This window comes from Malaclemys terrapin, chromosome 6 (genome assembly GCF_027887155.1).
Source record: "Malaclemys terrapin pileata isolate rMalTer1 chromosome 6, rMalTer1.hap1, whole genome shotgun sequence".
NCBI classification, from domain to species: domain Eukaryota; kingdom Metazoa; phylum Chordata; order Testudines; family Emydidae; genus Malaclemys; species Malaclemys terrapin.
Window position 1 is genome coordinate 9,531,192 of NC_071510.1, and position 16,252 is coordinate 9,547,443.

At 46.7% G+C, this 16,252-nt stretch overlaps 1 protein-coding gene across 3 annotated transcripts in view; it reads left to right on the forward strand.

Annotated features, from left to right (window-relative positions):
- The first annotated feature begins 3,943 nt into the window (after nucleotides 1–3,943).
- GNE (glucosamine (UDP-N-acetyl)-2-epimerase/N-acetylmannosamine kinase) overlaps nucleotides 3,944–16,252 on the forward strand; it is a 75,226-nt gene continuing 62,917 nt past the window's right edge. For 2 of the 3 annotated variants that reach the window (XM_054031925.1, XM_054031922.1), the window contains exon 1: nucleotides 3,944–4,068. Coding sequence is in view for 1 of the 3 variants with exons in the window: in XM_054031922.1 (XP_053887897.1) it covers nucleotides 4,018–4,068 (51 nt within the window). In the remaining 2 variants the exon portion in view is untranslated. Of the gene's footprint in view, nucleotides 4,069–4,187; nucleotides 4,254–16,252 lie in introns of those variants that run through there. The other variant, XM_054031923.1, reaches the window with a different exon arrangement.

Here is a 16,252-nt window from a genome sequence, read left to right on the forward strand (position 1 = left end):
AAAACTTTTTAAATTACATAAACCTCAAAATACACACATGGGCGTATGTATATGTGATGGGAGGGGGAAAAAACAGGGGTCCTGTACTTGGAGGTGGTGACCTCTAGGAGAGTTGCAGACAGGTGACAGGGGGTCATGAAGCCCTTGCCCTTCCCATATTGCTAAATGGGAGGGCAATCCTGGCTAGATCCAGATAGAAAAGGGGGTTGTGGTATAGAATAAACTGAGAACCACTAAACCTCCCGCAAACATAGGTGCTGGAACTAGGGGTACTGGGGGTGCCACGGCACCCCCTGGCAAGAAGTGGTTTCCATTATATCCAGGGTTTACAGTTTGATTCAGTGGCTCTCAGCACCCCCACTCTACAAACTGTTCCAGCACCCCTGCCTCCAAATCATCGTCCTACAAATCAAAAACTTTCTCTCTTTATGCCGGAGATCCTGGCAGCTAGGTGCAGTTTTACAATGGCTGTTCTACTCTGGGCCAAACTAGCTTTCGCTCATAGGTGAAAGAAGTCTTGGGGCCCCATTGAAATAAAGGGGAGTTTTGCCATTGACTTCAATAGGGGCAGGATTTCACTGAGTGTTGGCAAGAGATCCCCATTGCCTGTTGGTTTGTTGTTGGTTTTTGAGGAACATATTTAAGGATGCTGAGCAAAATACAGTTTTAATGTACACAGTATATTATGGTCTGCCGTCTTAATCTACATAATTAGGTGTGGATTAGTAAGTACTATTCATATGGGATGAAATTCACTGGGCAGAGAGCCCATTCATGTGCACTTAAGCCCCTTTTTTGTAAGGGCTTTAGGATTTAAATGGTGCATTGTATGTAGTATTCATTGCACTACTGACCTTTTCTTGATATGTATTTGTTCTTATATTATGAATAATTCTGTCTATGTTTTATTAAGACCATTAAAAACAAGTGAACAAAGTTAAAGTTTCTCTCTAGCACTTCTTATGAATCCAGATCCTTCGAGAGAAGGGAAACAGGGTTTGTGACATTGGAGCAGATCACATGACTAGTAAATCTGGGATCCTGCCTGGCCTGGTATATTGATACCTCAAAGGAAGAAGATTAAAAAATAATCAACAAGTTCCCAACTCTCACTCAAGTGCATAGTGAGAGAAGGTGATTTCCTATTTATTAGCCTATGCCACAAGGGCTTGCCAAGATAACAGCTGGAAGGACACATGTCATTCACATAAGTACAAGTTATTTCTTATTTGCCACAAGAAAGGAAATCGGTGTGCTCTGCACTACAGCAATGAAGATGTCGAGATGATCAGATGGTTGAACGTTCCGCGACAGGAAATGGAATCAGGTTGTAAGGGGCCTAACCTGGGTTGCTCCAGTTGAAGACAAGTTGAGTGAGGCTAGGTTATGTTGGTATGAGCATATCCAGTGGAGACTGGAGGGTTCTATTAGTAGGATGGTTCTTGCAATGACTCAACAGAAGATGAGCAGGGGGGCACCAAAGACTTGGTACATGGACTGGATATCCAATGTGCACAACAGCCTGGCATATGAGCATGAGTTTTGGAAGAAGGCTATAAAAGTCACTGACGCTGACTGGGTCAGTGGCAAGAAAGAAGAAGACCTATATTGTAGCGTCTAGGAGCTGTAATCATGGACCTGTACTATATGCAGTACAAACACAGAACAAAAAGTCCATGTGATTAATAATCATAAAAATAACCCAGAGACAGAAGTAATAAAGCCCCAGCAAACTATTCCATTAGACTTGGACTGGCTCAAAAGGCCCTAGAACAGCCAATCCAATTCCAGTTCAAAGCTCTCTCTAGTCCACAACAATAATTACTGTTGTCTAATGGTCTCCTGTCAGCGCACAGATCCAAACCCTGCTCCTTTGCACAAAGCTCTGAGTAGCACAAATGGACCATAGCAAGGCATGGGATTGGGAATGGGTCTGAGCCCAGACTTATCAAAATGATTGTCAATCCACACAGTCAAGAAGCATTAGAGCACATATAGCATCTCAGGGCTGTCCAGCTTAGAAGCTCTTAGGAAGAGGAAACAGCTCAGACAATTATACCAAAAATACCCTTTAGCATCCTGATCAATGGCGATTCGAGTTCCTTTTGATGATGGAAAGAGGAAGCAAGACTAGCGCCGTGTGCTATGATCTCACAGTCCTGTCTGCTACTATGGGAGTTGGGAGCCAGGGTGCCTCTATCATTCTGAACATAGTGCCCTGTCTAGAGCAGCTCTAATCAGCGGTATGAAAACAGCGGTGGAGCTGAACTGCTAACAATGCTGGGCATGTCTCATAAACATTTCCCCCAGGTGCATGTGGTCAAAAACATCATGGATTTTCCTTCACAACTCCTTCAGCTTTTCCTGTCGCACCCTGACCAATGAGCTGGTCTCTGCATTCATTGAAAACGTTTGCACAAATGCAAGATCACAGCTGCACACTCAGTAGCTGTAGCTTAGGGTGACCCTATGTCCCGTTTTGGCCTGGACAGTCCCTTTTTTAAGCTCTGTCCCGGCTTTTTTGGCAAAAGTGGACATTTGTCCCGTTTGCTCTTGCTGACTTGATCAGTTGGCAAGAGCAAATGGGACAACTGCCCACTTTTGTCAAAAAAAGTGGAGTGCAGGGTGGAGGGGGTGGCAGGGCTCCAGTGACAGCCTCTTGTGGGGGGCAGGCAGAGTTCCAGCCTTGCGTGGAGGGTGGGGGACTCAGGCCAGCCACAGGGCAGGCTTGGGCCAGCCCCTTCTGGTGTCCCCTTTTCTCTTTAGGAAATATGGTCACCCTATAGCTGTGTGCACACGGGGTAGCTATGCATTCAAATGGCCAGTTAAACATCTAGGTGTCCCTTTGCTGTGTCTGCAGTTGCCTGATTGGCGCATCCTGGTACTGGCTCTGAATGCACAAATGTGGGCGTGTACCTACACATGGAGTGTTGTCTGCAGACCCCCCCACACACATCCTCCATTTTTGAAAATGGGGCGTTTCAGATTTCATTGTCCTCTCCTGGGACAGCCTTGCCTCAAAGGGAGGCACTGTTGCCTAGTGGATAGTGCACTGGATTGGGACTTGGGAAACCTGGGTTCTGTTACTAAGCTACTGTGTGACCTTGGATCACTTGATGATTCCCTGTTCTGTTCATTCCCTCTGGGGCACCTGGCACTGGCCACTGTCGGAAGACAGGACTCTGGGCTAGATGGATCCTTGGTCTGACCCAGTAGGGCCATTTTTATGCTCTTATGTTGAGCCTCACCTCCCTGAGCCTCAGTTACCCATCTGTAAAATGGGGACAATGAAAAGTGCTTTGAGATCTCTGGATAAAAAGTGCTCTGTAAGAACTAGGTATTATTATGGTGTCCTGATGCCCAGCAGAGTATTGTTTTCTCTAGGTTTTTAGACGATTAGAAACATGTGTAACAACTGCTGAAGATTCAACATGCCAACGACAAGCATTGGCCTGGAAGTGGCAGATAGGGCTGAGAAAGGGGGGAAGGGATAGCTCAGTGGTTTGAGCATTGGCCTGCTAAACCCAGAGTTGTGAGCTCAATCCTTGAGGGGGCCACTTAGGGATCTGGGGCAAAAACAGTACTTGGTCCTGCTAGTGAAGGCAGGGGGCTGGACTCAATGACCTTTCAAGGTCCCTTCCAGTTCTAGGAGATAGGCTATCTCCATTAATTAATTTATTTAATGTACAAACCAGGCGTTCTCAGCCAGCCAGCTCTCCGGAAAAGGCAGCCTGGCATGAGTTGCTCCTTGGCAGCTGAAGAAGCTGCAATGATTTCAGTGGAAAAGTAAAATCAGCCTGTTTTTTTTTTTTTTTTTTTTTTCCCCTCCCCAGAATTGGAAGGGGGAAGAAGAGACTGTCCAGCAGGAATCTGTGAATGACTCATAGCCCCAGCCTGGCTGGCAGAGGGGCGGGGCTTCGGGTTCAGGATGGAATTCAGGTGGCAGCTGAAGCCGGAGAGCAACCAGCGGCTCTGCTCAGTGAGTCGGGACGGGGGCACCGAGCCAGGCTCGGCAGCATGGGCTCGAACGTGCATCCTCGCCGGCAGCAGGGCGTCGGAGGGCCGCATGTAAGTGAGAGCTCGCAGGAGCAGAGCGAGCCTGGAGGCGAAGGGGGATGGGGGGCGGGGGACCACAGGATAACGTGGCTTCTCTAGCTTGACTGGGCGGTGGAGCATCTTGCCTTTCTCAGCTATTGCGGGGAATCCAGGGCTGGCATTTGCATTTCTCCAATGGAGGCGGAACGTGTAGAAAGGTTTGGTGGGGGGGGTTTCTTCCCCCGTTTGCAGCCACACTGGCAAGACATGACTGGAGCGGGCTTTGTCTTACTCACTTTCCTCTTCTCAGCCATGTGAGGCAGATCTCTTTCCAAACAAAGGAGCAATGGCCAGGAATATAGATAGATAGATATACTAAAGTAGTGGGATCGCTTTAAAAAAAATACAGGAATTTGGCTTGCTTGTTAAGTTATGCGGCTGCTTTCTGACCCTGGTGTCTTTGCTTTCTTAACTGAGCAAATCTGACACAGGTCACTGGAGTAAATTAATCCCCAGGCTGCAGAAAGGGGAAGCTCTGCCTTGTGCTTTGTGCTGATTTGTGCCGGGTTGTTGTGGGTTGTTATTTTAAAAAAATAGTTTTATTATAATCTGTGGAAAGCAGGAGACTTGGGAAAGTCACCTGTTTTTGTCACAAGCCATTTCCACGCAGCAGCAACAACAAAAAGTCGCAAGCACGAAAAATTCCGAGTGTTGCTGTTGTGTCATCTGTCATTCAGGGAGATACATCTTACGGAAATGTTGTTAGGAAGTGTAAATATTAGGGGAGGAAGGATGGTCCTGTGCTTAAAACACAGGCCTGAGAGCTGGGAGAGATGGATGAAATATCAGCCCTGGTGAATTAAATCAGGTTCCCATTGACTTTCATAGGGCCAGGATTCTGCCCCCGCCTCCCCCCGGCTCCTGTCAGACTTCATGTGTCACTGGCTCCTATCAGACTTCAGGTGTCACCTTGGACAAGTCACTTAGCTTTCGTGTGCCTCCGTTTCTTCATTTGTCATATGGTGACAGTGATTAGCTGCTGTGAGGTTCAAGGTAGCTGGTTTGTAAAGCACATCGAAATCCTTGGAAGAAAGGCACTGTGCATGTGCAAAGTAGTAGTCTTTTTATACAGCATCTATTTCCATCTGTTTTAGTCTATAGCCAGACGTTGGGACATCTGGCAACTTCCTAAAGCTGACATTTTATTTCTTTATCAAATGATTCCCCCCGCCTCTGTACTCCTTGGGTGGAAAAGATTTCAGTTACGTTGCTCTGTTGGTAGCACTTGGAGTGTAGGAGACTCGGATTCCAAGCATGGTGTTAATAATAATAAATAGTAATTATGTTTGTTATGGCAGTGCCTGAGGCAGAATGGGGCCCCATTGTGCCAGGCGCTGCACAATAGTAGATGGTACCTGCCTGGAAAGTTTACAATCAAATTCAACCAGACGGCCCGGGTGGGGAAGGGATAGACAAATCGTGTAAGCTATATTAATGCCACAATTTTGGGGGGTGGGGGTTAGTTCGGAGGAGATCAGTTAAATGGGAAGGGAAGCGGGGTGAGGGGACAGAGGAGAGGAGAAGAAGGTAAGAGAGGCAGGAGTGAAGTCAAGCTGAGATGAAGAGACTGGGGGAAGGGGAAGGAGAGAGTGGGAGCAAACAGCCAGCCAGCAGAGGGCAGAAGTCTTTGGCTGTTCAAGACCCCAAGAGGCATTGCTGTGCCTTCCCTGGGATGGAGGTGCTAGGGCTGGCTCTGCTGCTGTAACACCCGGATACTTCTCTGTGCCACGCACGGTGTGAACTGTACTGTCCTACTGAAACAGACACTGCTGTGCCCACGCTCAGCGGACTGAGGGTGCCATTCCCTCCACCCGTGTAGAGTCTCTGGGCTGGATCCGCAGCTGGTATAAACTGGCATCGCTTCCCTGACATCAGCGGAGCTACACCAGCTGAGGATCTGACCCTAAGTATTCGGGAGCTGTGCGGGGAGGTCAGGGAAGTGACATTCACACCCACCCCTGCAACTCTGTCCTCCCAGAATCTGAATGTTCGAGCCTAGCCCCTGCTCCGTTGCATTAAGAGCATTTTCAGCTCCTATAGTGTCTGGCAATAGCATTGGGAATTTAAGCTAAGACAGCTAATTTGATGTAGGTGTTATACGTCAGCCTCTGGCTAGTGCTTGGAGCAATATTTAGGCCCTCAGGAGAGCTAGGTCCATCCCTTTTCATTCGCAAGCAGGACAACAAAAATACTTAGCATTTTAGGACTGGGGTAGGGAGGAGGCCCAGGAACTCCCAACCTTCCATGAGAAACAAATGCCCCGTATGACATGTGTTCTAACATAAACAAACCGTGTGTCTACGGCCCAGGCTCCCACATCAGAGCCTGTACAGCTGTGGATTTCCACTATATTAACACTAGCCCACTGGAGGATCAGGGCTTATCGTAGGACACGTAGTAAGTCAGGTGGGGGCGTGTCTGCTAAATACCTGCCATTGCAATAATTCTTTTTAAGATCTAAACAAAAACCAATCTTCCTTTAAAAAACAAACAGAAAAGCCTGTTTAACTTGATACCGGCTTTGATGCAAAGGGCTTCAGCAGGGTATCTGTCATACAGGGCTTAATCTGTGCCAGGGCTGAGCCCAGCCCCTAGGGGCCTGGCAGTTCAGAGCCCCGGCCCCTCAGTCCTCAGAACCTACTTTATTTAACATAGAGTATTTCCCGCCAGAAGCATCACCAGCCTCTGTTGTTTTGTTGATATTGAGAAATGTATTACTATTGCTTCATGCTTTATGCTGCAGCTGGACCTAGATTCCTGGTTGGCAGCATGCTCAAAAGATAACACTAAGGTCACTAGCACCAGAGAAGATAAGTACAATTCCACAGAAAAAAGCTCTAATGTGGATTTAAGGTCTGTGATGGCCTGTAGCGTTCCTATTGTTTTCAACATAAAATGAGATTTAATTTTTGAAAAAAAGGTTCATGACCCTCTATTTGTAAAAACTGAACTTCAATGGGAGTACGCACATGCTTAAGTGGTTTGCTGGATTGGGGTCCAAATAGATAAAGGGTAGGGAATGGGATACAACAAAAAGGATATTATTTATTAGGCACAGATCAAGAGCTGCAATCACGGACGTTACGCGGGTGCTGTACAAGCACAGAACAAAAGCAGTAAAATTGAACTGCTTCTTATTAATTCATATTGGAAATAACTTTTTCTTTTTAGAGTAGCAGCCGTGTTAGTCTGTATCCGCAAAAAGAACAGGAGTACTTGTGTGGGCTGTAGTCCACGAAAGCTTATGCTCTAATAAATTTGTTAGTCTCTAAGGTGCCACAAGTACTCCTGTTCTTCTTTTTGTGGCACCTTAGAGACTAACAAATTTATTAGAGCATAAGCTTTCGTGGACTACAGCCCATGCATCCGAAGAAGTGGGCTGTAGCCCACGAAAGCTTATGCTCTAATAAATTTGTTAGTCTCTAAGGTGCCACAAGTACTCCTGTTCTTTTTCTTTTTAGTGTTCCTCTTATGTGAGAGAATAACTTTGAACTCAGTGGAACTATCACATCCATAAAGCTACTCATGTGCTTAAGTTTTTGCCAGATCAAGGTCTTAAGAGACAAATAGCTCTTTATAAAGCATATGGTAATGTTTTTAAATATGTTTTTGAGTTAATTTGTTTTTTAAAAGTCCTGCAGCCTTTCCCCAAGTTCCCATAGAATCTGGGGCAGAAATTCCATACATCCTGCTCCATCTGAAATCAGTGGCACCAATGGATGGAAGATTAGGCCCATTGACTGCAGTCTTGATGCTTTTTAAAAAATAATCACACTTCTTTCTCCATTTTTGACATGCTGTGGTTTTAACCCAAGTCCAAGGACCCTGGTGTCAGACTTCAGGGTGGGCAGCAGAGCACTTTAAGCATATAATGTTGTTCATTTTGAGAGGCAGTGTGTATGATGTAGTGTAGTGTTCAAGATAACAGCAACTGAAAGAAAAATATTTCTGTTTTTCAGTTCTCTTTCCACATTTGACAGCACTCTGTACCGTTAGTTTCACTGATTTTCCTGCGCTGTCAGTTTCCCCTGTTGTGTGACAGACCCTTACGTTCAGCAACGCCCTGTAACCCACTTTTTAAAAAAAAAAACTGACTAGATTCCAACCCGTTCAGTATCGGCTGAAGCACTCCTGCAAGAGACAACCAGTTCAGCAAGAAGTGGAATTAATCACCTGTTTACAAGAGTAATGTCAAACCCTACTGCTGAGCTCAGAAAACAGAGCTGGGACGAATCCCCTGCTTGGATCTGATCTGTACACAAACCCAGCAATTCGCTCAGGTCCATATTCACACAAAAGTCATCTGAAAAAACAAGGATTGATGATGGCCACTGCCATGAGGTGAAAGCCAATATGAAGTATGGTCCAGTTCCTCCCACAATCCCCTCACCTGCCCAGCCTGCTTCCTGCACCCCAACTCCTAGCACTCATCTTCCACCTACCCCCGTCCTTCACCTTAGCACGCATGTTCCCTCCTGCTCCATTGCCGTAACCAGATTAATTTGCTTAGAGAGATGACGTAGATAGCATGCTAGACTGGAACTTAAGAGACCGGAGTTCTATTCCCACTTCACGTCATCTCTTCCCTCCACTTTTTGTCTGTCTTGTGTATTTAGACTGTAATCTTTTGAGGGTGTGGACTATCTCTCTCTGTGTACAGCCCCTAGCACAATGGGGCTATGAACCCAGTTAGGGTCTCTGGGTTCTATTAGAAGCCCCGATTCAGGAAAACACACAAGTATATGCTTACATCTATCTCTGTTCAGCAAAGCACACGCTTAATTTTAATGCTTTGCTGAATAGAGATGGACGTAAGCATATGCTTAAGTGCTTTGTTGAATAAGAATGACATCCTAAACTGCCACAATACCGATAATAATTCTCTTCGCTGATAGATACTGAGGTCTGATATTTGGAATTGGGTAAAGATGATTATCCCACCCCTACTGCATGGACAAGGTCTTGTTGGGTATTTTTGCGGGGGGGCAATCTTAGTGCCAGAGTCCAGGCTACATTATGGATTTTGGGCAATGTTTTAGGTTGTAATCATGTCAGTTTCTCAGAATTGAGTTGTATTAGCATAGAGCTCTTATTTGGCTTTTGTCCACTGCATATATGCTTTGAGTAAGGACAAGTAGCTCCATTCCTTCCTGTGTGGCTGCAACTAAAGATTTATTTTGCGTATGTTTATTTTCTAAGCTGTGTAAATCATAGTTTAAACAATGAAACAAGCAGGAAGTTTTGCTAAGTCAACTGCAGGGTGATGTTCTTGTAGGAGTATACCCTGGTTTGTTAGCCAGGCTTACGTTAGCTGTACCATTCAGGACTGAGCCAGGGTTGTGGATTTTGACTCCTATGTTTACCAAGTTTATTGAAGCTAATGAAAATTGAGGCTCTAAGAATATTGGTGTGGGTCAGGCAGAGTGCAGGCAGGTGCTGTACATCCTTCCTCACAGAGCAGTAGGGTGACCAGATGTCCCGATTTTATAGGCACAGTCCCGATATTCGGGTCTTTTTCTTATATAGGCTCCTATTACTCCCCCCCCCCCCGTCCCGATTGTTCACACTTGTTGTCTGGTCACCCTACAGAGCAGTGCTAATTCACCTCAATAAGTGCAACACACTGGCAGTGCAGTTAAAAAAAAATAAAAAAAATAAAATAAAATTAATGGAGATATCCCATCTCCTAGAACTGGAAGGGACCTTGAAAGGTCATCGAGTCCAGCCCCCTGCCTTCACTAGCAGGACCAAGTACTTGATTTTGCCCCAGATCCCCAAGTGGCCCCCTCAAGGATTGAACTCACAACCCTGGGTTTAGCAGGCCAATGCTCAAACCACTGAGCTATCCCTCCCCCCCAGTTCTACAACACCTCTTGAGCAGATTGGCAGTTCTGTCCAGGTGGGTTTTTGACATGCACAAATGAGGACAGGACACGATAAGACCATCAAATCCATCTTAACTTGTAACCAAATGAGCCAAGGGTTCAGAGCTACATGCCTTGAGTGCAGGGGACTGGACTAGATGACCTATTGAGGTCCCTTCTAGTCCTACACTTCTGTGATTATGGGCCTGATTCACAGCGCAATGGGAGCCTGTTAGCTTCAATGGACTTTGGATCAGGTCTCTATCTCACTCTTCCACCCATGTTAACCCCCACAATCAGGGTCGGCTCCAGGGTTTTGGCCACCCCAAGCAGCCAAAAAAAAAAAAAAGCCGCGATCGCAATTGCGATCTGCGGCGGCAATTCGGCAAGAGGTCCTTTGCTCCCAGTGGAAGCGAGGGACCGTCCGCCGAATTGCCGCCGAATACCTGGACGTGCCGCCCCTCTCCGGAGCGGCCGCCGCAAGCACCTGCTTGCCAGGCTGGTGCATGGAGCCGGCCCTGCCAACAATGGGAGTTGCTTTTTCTTTATGTCCGAATCAAGATGTCACTCTACAGAGTCAGTAAACGCACCTGGCTTCCTTGGATTGTACTTCTGAAATTTTTGATGCTTGACTCAATTTAAAAATTATATTTGATTTATCAAACACTAACACACACTATTTTAATAAAATTCCAAAAACGTCTGATTTTAAAAAAAACATCATGGCCAGATTCTAAAGGAACTGGTGTGATTTGTGAGTTAATGTTTGAATCCAGACTCTCCCTTCTATCTGGGACTTTGATACATCCTGAGACTTTCACTACTGTTTATGCTCTTGTGAGTAAGGGAAAGCGCACACAAAGGGCTCTAGACTAGAGCTGAGCAAAACTTTTTTCAGTGGAAAATGTAGGTTCAGGTTGACTAAAATGTTTTGTGAATTCATGATGATTTTGTCATATTGTTTTGGTTTAAAAAATGATAATATCTTGGGGAGGGGGGAAATCAATGTTTTTGTTTCAACATTCCTAAAACAAAACAAAACACTTGAATTTTTCAGTTGGAAGCAACTTTTCATTTTGAAATTTCTTTTGATTTTATTTTAAAAAATTAAAAATACATCAATGCTCACAATTGAAACACGATTCCCTACTAATATATTTTTTAATTTTCAAAATTTTTGATCAAAGGAAACGGTTTGGTTTTGGGTTGTCCTGAACCAAAAAATCTTATTCCCACAGCGCTAGTCTATACTTTCCTCCTGTTGGCACAGAATACGCCTAGTGCTTAACTTCACTTGTGCCCATGCCTTCCTTGTACTGGAATACAACCCTGTGCAAGGAGTTACAGGATCGATTCTACACTGAGGGTAAGAAGGAATAATCCCAACATCTCCTTTCTACGTGGTGTAGTAAGGCACAAATGGACTTGCATTATCCTTCCCTTCCCTTTCCTCTGAAGCATCACGTATAATCGACTACCAGAGGGGGAATACTGGATGTGACAGACCAGTGCTCTGTTCGGATATGGATAGTTCCTTTGTCATAAACAATTGCTCACTGTTTACCTGGCAGTTTTAACTAGGAAAGAAACCGAAAAATGTATTACAAGATGATCACTTCCCTCCCCGCCCCCCCATTGCATGTGCTTGCTCTAATATTTTTCTTTGGTGTTTATAACAAGTAGTACTTGTTGCTTGGTATGTTTTAGTAAATTCACACAGAGTACATTCATTACAGCGGTAATTCACAGTGACTGTACCCTAGGGACAAGACTTTCAAAAGTGACTAGTGATTTGGTCGCCCAACTTTAGATACCTTGCAGGGGCCTGATTCTTAGACAGTGCTGAGCAGCTGTCCTTTAAAGTTCAGGCCCCTGTTAAGGTGATTTAAGTTGGGCACAGCATAAATGAGGCAGCCAAACATTGCTAGTTGCTTTTAAAAATCTTGGCCTGAATTTTCACATCCCAGTAGTTAGTTAGTTCTCAGTTTCAGTATAAATACACTTAATGCAAAGGAAGAGTTAGTTATACAAAGGAACGTGAAGTAGCTCCATATTAGATGCAGTACATGCTGACAACTGGCTAGTCCTATGCTCTTTACTCAGGCAAAACTCTCAGAGCCCCATAGCGTAAATGAAATATATGTTCAAATCACTTTTATAATATTGTATTTGGCTAGTACAATCAGGGCCGGCTCTAGGTTTTTGGCCGCCCCAAGCAAAAAAATGTTTGGCTGCCCCCTGCCCCAGCCCTGGGTTCTCTCTTCCCCCTCCCACCTGCACCCCCTGCCACCCCAGCCCTGGGCTCTCTCTTCCCCCCACCCACACCCACACCCCCTGCCGCCCCAGCCCTGGGCTCCCCCCACCAGTGATGACTCTGCCCGCTCCCCCTTCACCTCCAGCCGGTCCAATGCTGGCAAGGTCAGGGAAAGCAGCGGGGCTCCTGGGCCGCGCCTCAGCCCAGGGTCCCTCCAGCCAGGGCTCCCGCCTCCAGGACCAGCCGGGATCTGGGAGGGCAGAGCCGGGGGACCGCTCCGGCAGGGGGCTGAGGAGCCGGGGCAGGGTAGCCCCAGAGGCAGCGGAGCCCCGGAGAGCGGGACGCAGGCCCCGCACGACAGCGCCCCGCCCTCTATGGCCCCGCTGCTGCTGGCCGCCATGCCACAGTCCCTGGGGTACTCGGGCCGCTTCACCCAGCCCCGGCTGCAGCACTGGGGGCAACCGCCCTGCGGCACCTGCAGGCGGCTCCGTGTGCCCCGTGGGGTGTCCCCCAGCCTGAGTGTCCCCCGCTCGAAGCCTGCCCGGCCCAGCCACAAGGCGTGGGCGCTGCTTCCCCGTGGCACGAACCGCAGCGCCTACAGGGCGCCCCCCGCGCACAACGCGCTGCTGCTGCCAGGCTCTAGGCGTTTGCTGCCGGAAGCACAAAAAAAAAAAAGGCCAGAATGCTGCCCTTGAAAATGTGCTGCCCCAAGCACGTGCTTGGTTTGCTGGTGCCTAGAGCCGGCCCTGAGTACAATGGTCTCCATAGCCATTAATTATTACTGGTAATACTGTAACTGACCTTATTGAAGATCAGTTGTGGTACTCCCCTAGATGTCTGGTAGCATGCTGAGTTCACCGTGCGCTCTGAGGCACTGGAGTTGTCTATTTTTTTGGGACATATTCCTGAAGGTTTCATCACATGACATAATCTTTAGTTACATATTAATCTTTAATTCCTGGAGATTCCATGACAATCCTAGAGGGATGGCAACCCTATGAAGCACATGCCATTGTAGGTACTCCAACTGCTAGGCCTTTCAGGCTCTGGCCCTCAGTGGGTGCCCATACTCACTTCCCAGAAGCCGATGTTTAACAAAGGAGGCTTTTCTAGGGCTGCTGGAAATAAATACTGCAACTTCCCCAGGCACCACTGCTTTGGGTTACCAACAAAAAATGATACAACCCATAACAGGCCCCAGCCCCTAAGAGCACTCCAGTCCAGTCGGATGAAGGTGGGGGTCTGCCAGCCCAGTGCGAGGGATGCTCAATCCAGGCCACCCCTTGCCCTGGAGGCAATCATGCATCAACCTGCAGCTCCCCTGGACAGAATCCAGTCCTTTTATCCCACATCGGTAGCCTCATTCGGGCCCATCCACACAGCTCTTTATTTGTAGGCTACTAGGTTATCCACCAGCTGCAGCTACCAGGGGCCCCCTTGCCAGCAAAGGGCTGCATCCCAGGTTGGTTCTCAGCCCTTCAGTCCCAGCTCCTAAACTGCCTGGTTTTGTTACTGCTGCTCCCACTCTCTCTGGTGCCAAATCCCCCTAACTCCCCTTTCCCAGCCTGGAGCCGTTATGGAGCTCTCTGCTAACTGGATGTTGCCTGGGGGGGTTAGTGCAGTACCCAGTAAGGAGCCAGCCGTGTTTCATTCACAAAGAGGTAGCTGAATGTAGGTTAACTAGAACAAGTGTAACTTTATTAAGCCCTGTGATGTGATTTGCCACCTCTGAGATACAAACCAATGGGACATCTGGGATGATCCTGAGCTGGACTGCTGGCCATGTGCACTGAGCACCCATTCAGAGGTCCCAGGACAGCTACCTCAAACAGGATGATCCCAGGACAACCTGGACAGGTGGCCATCCCACCTGTGGACTGCCCTGTCCATGTGGCTGAGTTGCTGCCAGCCTAATTCCCCAGGTTCCCTGTTCCACTGGTGTCCTGTCAATAACAGTCCCTCCAGGAAAACTGGCCCTCTTGTCCCCAGTTCCACAGATCATGATACAAGCAGGTTCGTTACGATACTTTTCATATCATTTTCTGCTATGGCTTGTATTAACAAGGAGAGAGAGAGAGAGAGAGTATTCACTGCAAAAAAATTGTGGCTAGGAAAGCTAACATTAGATGACAGGAGCACCCTCCAGTGCCTTTTATCAGTAACATGACAGTGTTTTAGGATGTTAAACTTATTGAATGATGCAAAAATACTGTAGCTGTGTTGGCTCTGCCTCGTGCCAATTGTATTATTTTCAGACTACCTTGGTAAACCTCTTGATTCTCTCTCTCATATAATTTCTGCTGCACTACAGGTCATGGATACTGGACCTGCAGTAAATTAAACAGAGGATTGCCTACTTTGTAATACCAAAACCCCTCTGAGCGACTGGGGGATGCAAATCAAGAACTGGAGAGAAATGTTGCGTAAATAAGGTCCCCACCTCCTGCACTCTCCTATTCCTTGTCCAGAATCTGTCCCTCTTCCCACAACCTCACACTAGGGCTGCAAGAGTTACTACAGCTTTGCATAGGTACAAGAGGGGGAGGAAAAGTCCAACTGTCCTATGTCCTCCCTGAGGCCTCAATCCGTCAGGGAGCCCTGTGATGGCCCCACTGCAGTCAGTTGGGCTCTGCGTGGGCACAGGGGTCCATCTTCACAGAGATCATTACAGATTTGGAGTGACCAAGGCAGGGTAGAGTGTTGCCTCTGTCACTGCCTAATCTTCAGTGGTAATAGCGGGGTTAGCAGGGGCCTGCTCTCAAATGCTGCGGAGATGTGGCGAGAGCTCCCTCAGACTTTGAAGTAGGAGAGGATGCCTTGGTCCACATACCTGATGGGGGGGGGGAGGGGGAGGGCGGCAAAGCAAGAGGGCAAGTGTTCATCCTTATAGGATTCTTTCTTCTTTCTGTTTTAGTATAGGTTGAACTGTGGACTGCTGGAAACATCATTATCGTATAATACCTCTGTAGACAGTAAATTAAAAGGCTAAGGATTCTGCATAAATAAAGCCCTGCAAGTCCGCAGATATCCACGGACCGTTTTTGTGGCGCACAGCTCAGATGCAGATACAAATGTTATATCCACGCAGGGCTCTATGCATAAAGGATCATTAATCCCCAACACACTTTCAATCCAAATTTGCATTTCTTGTGCAGCCATGAGAAACATTCAAAATATATCTTTAAAAAAAAAGGCTAATTAACTCTGAAAGATCATTCAGACTTTTCATTCCAGTAAATGCATTTTCACATACTATTAAAGAAATCATATCAGGGACCTAAGAAATGTGCAAAGGACACAGTGCACTAATCTATAGTGACATTTTAAAACACGCATAGAGTTTTAAATAATGTGCACAATATACATAAGTATTCACTGATGTGCAGAAAATTATGAAAACAGCTTAAGTCTGCCAGGAATTCAGTCCAGGGTCCCTCCCGGCTGCTGCTTCTACCTCCGATCAGCATTTCAAGTTACAATCTCACGGTTGTAATGGTAATCTGAGAAGAGGGCATACTGCAATTATGTATAAGTCACTGGCGCTTTGAGAGGCCATGACTCACTGTTGCAGCACAACCCATTTTGGGGACTTACTGTCTGTCATACAACATTCTTTTGCTTTCCACAAAACTCAGTGAAGTGAGACACTGGAATCTTTCTGAAGACAAACCCTGCAGTCGTTATTCAAGACTGACTCAGGCAAAACTCCCCTTCAAGTAAATAAAGATTGTAACTAAATAAACACTTAATATTTGTCCCGTTAAAGCCTTTATGTTCACAACTGCTAAAAAGTGCACCTGAGAAAGGATAGGTTTCAGAGGGGTAGCCGTGTTAGTCACTACAAAAAATAATTTTCCCTCTGCTAATACTCACACCTTCTTGTCAACATGGGCCACATCTACCATGATTGAATTGGCCTCGTTAGCACTGACCCCCCCACACACACACACTCGGTAAGGCAACTCACATCTTTTCATGTGCTGTATATTTATACCTGCCTACTGTATCTTCCACTCCATGCAGCTGATGAAGTGGGTTA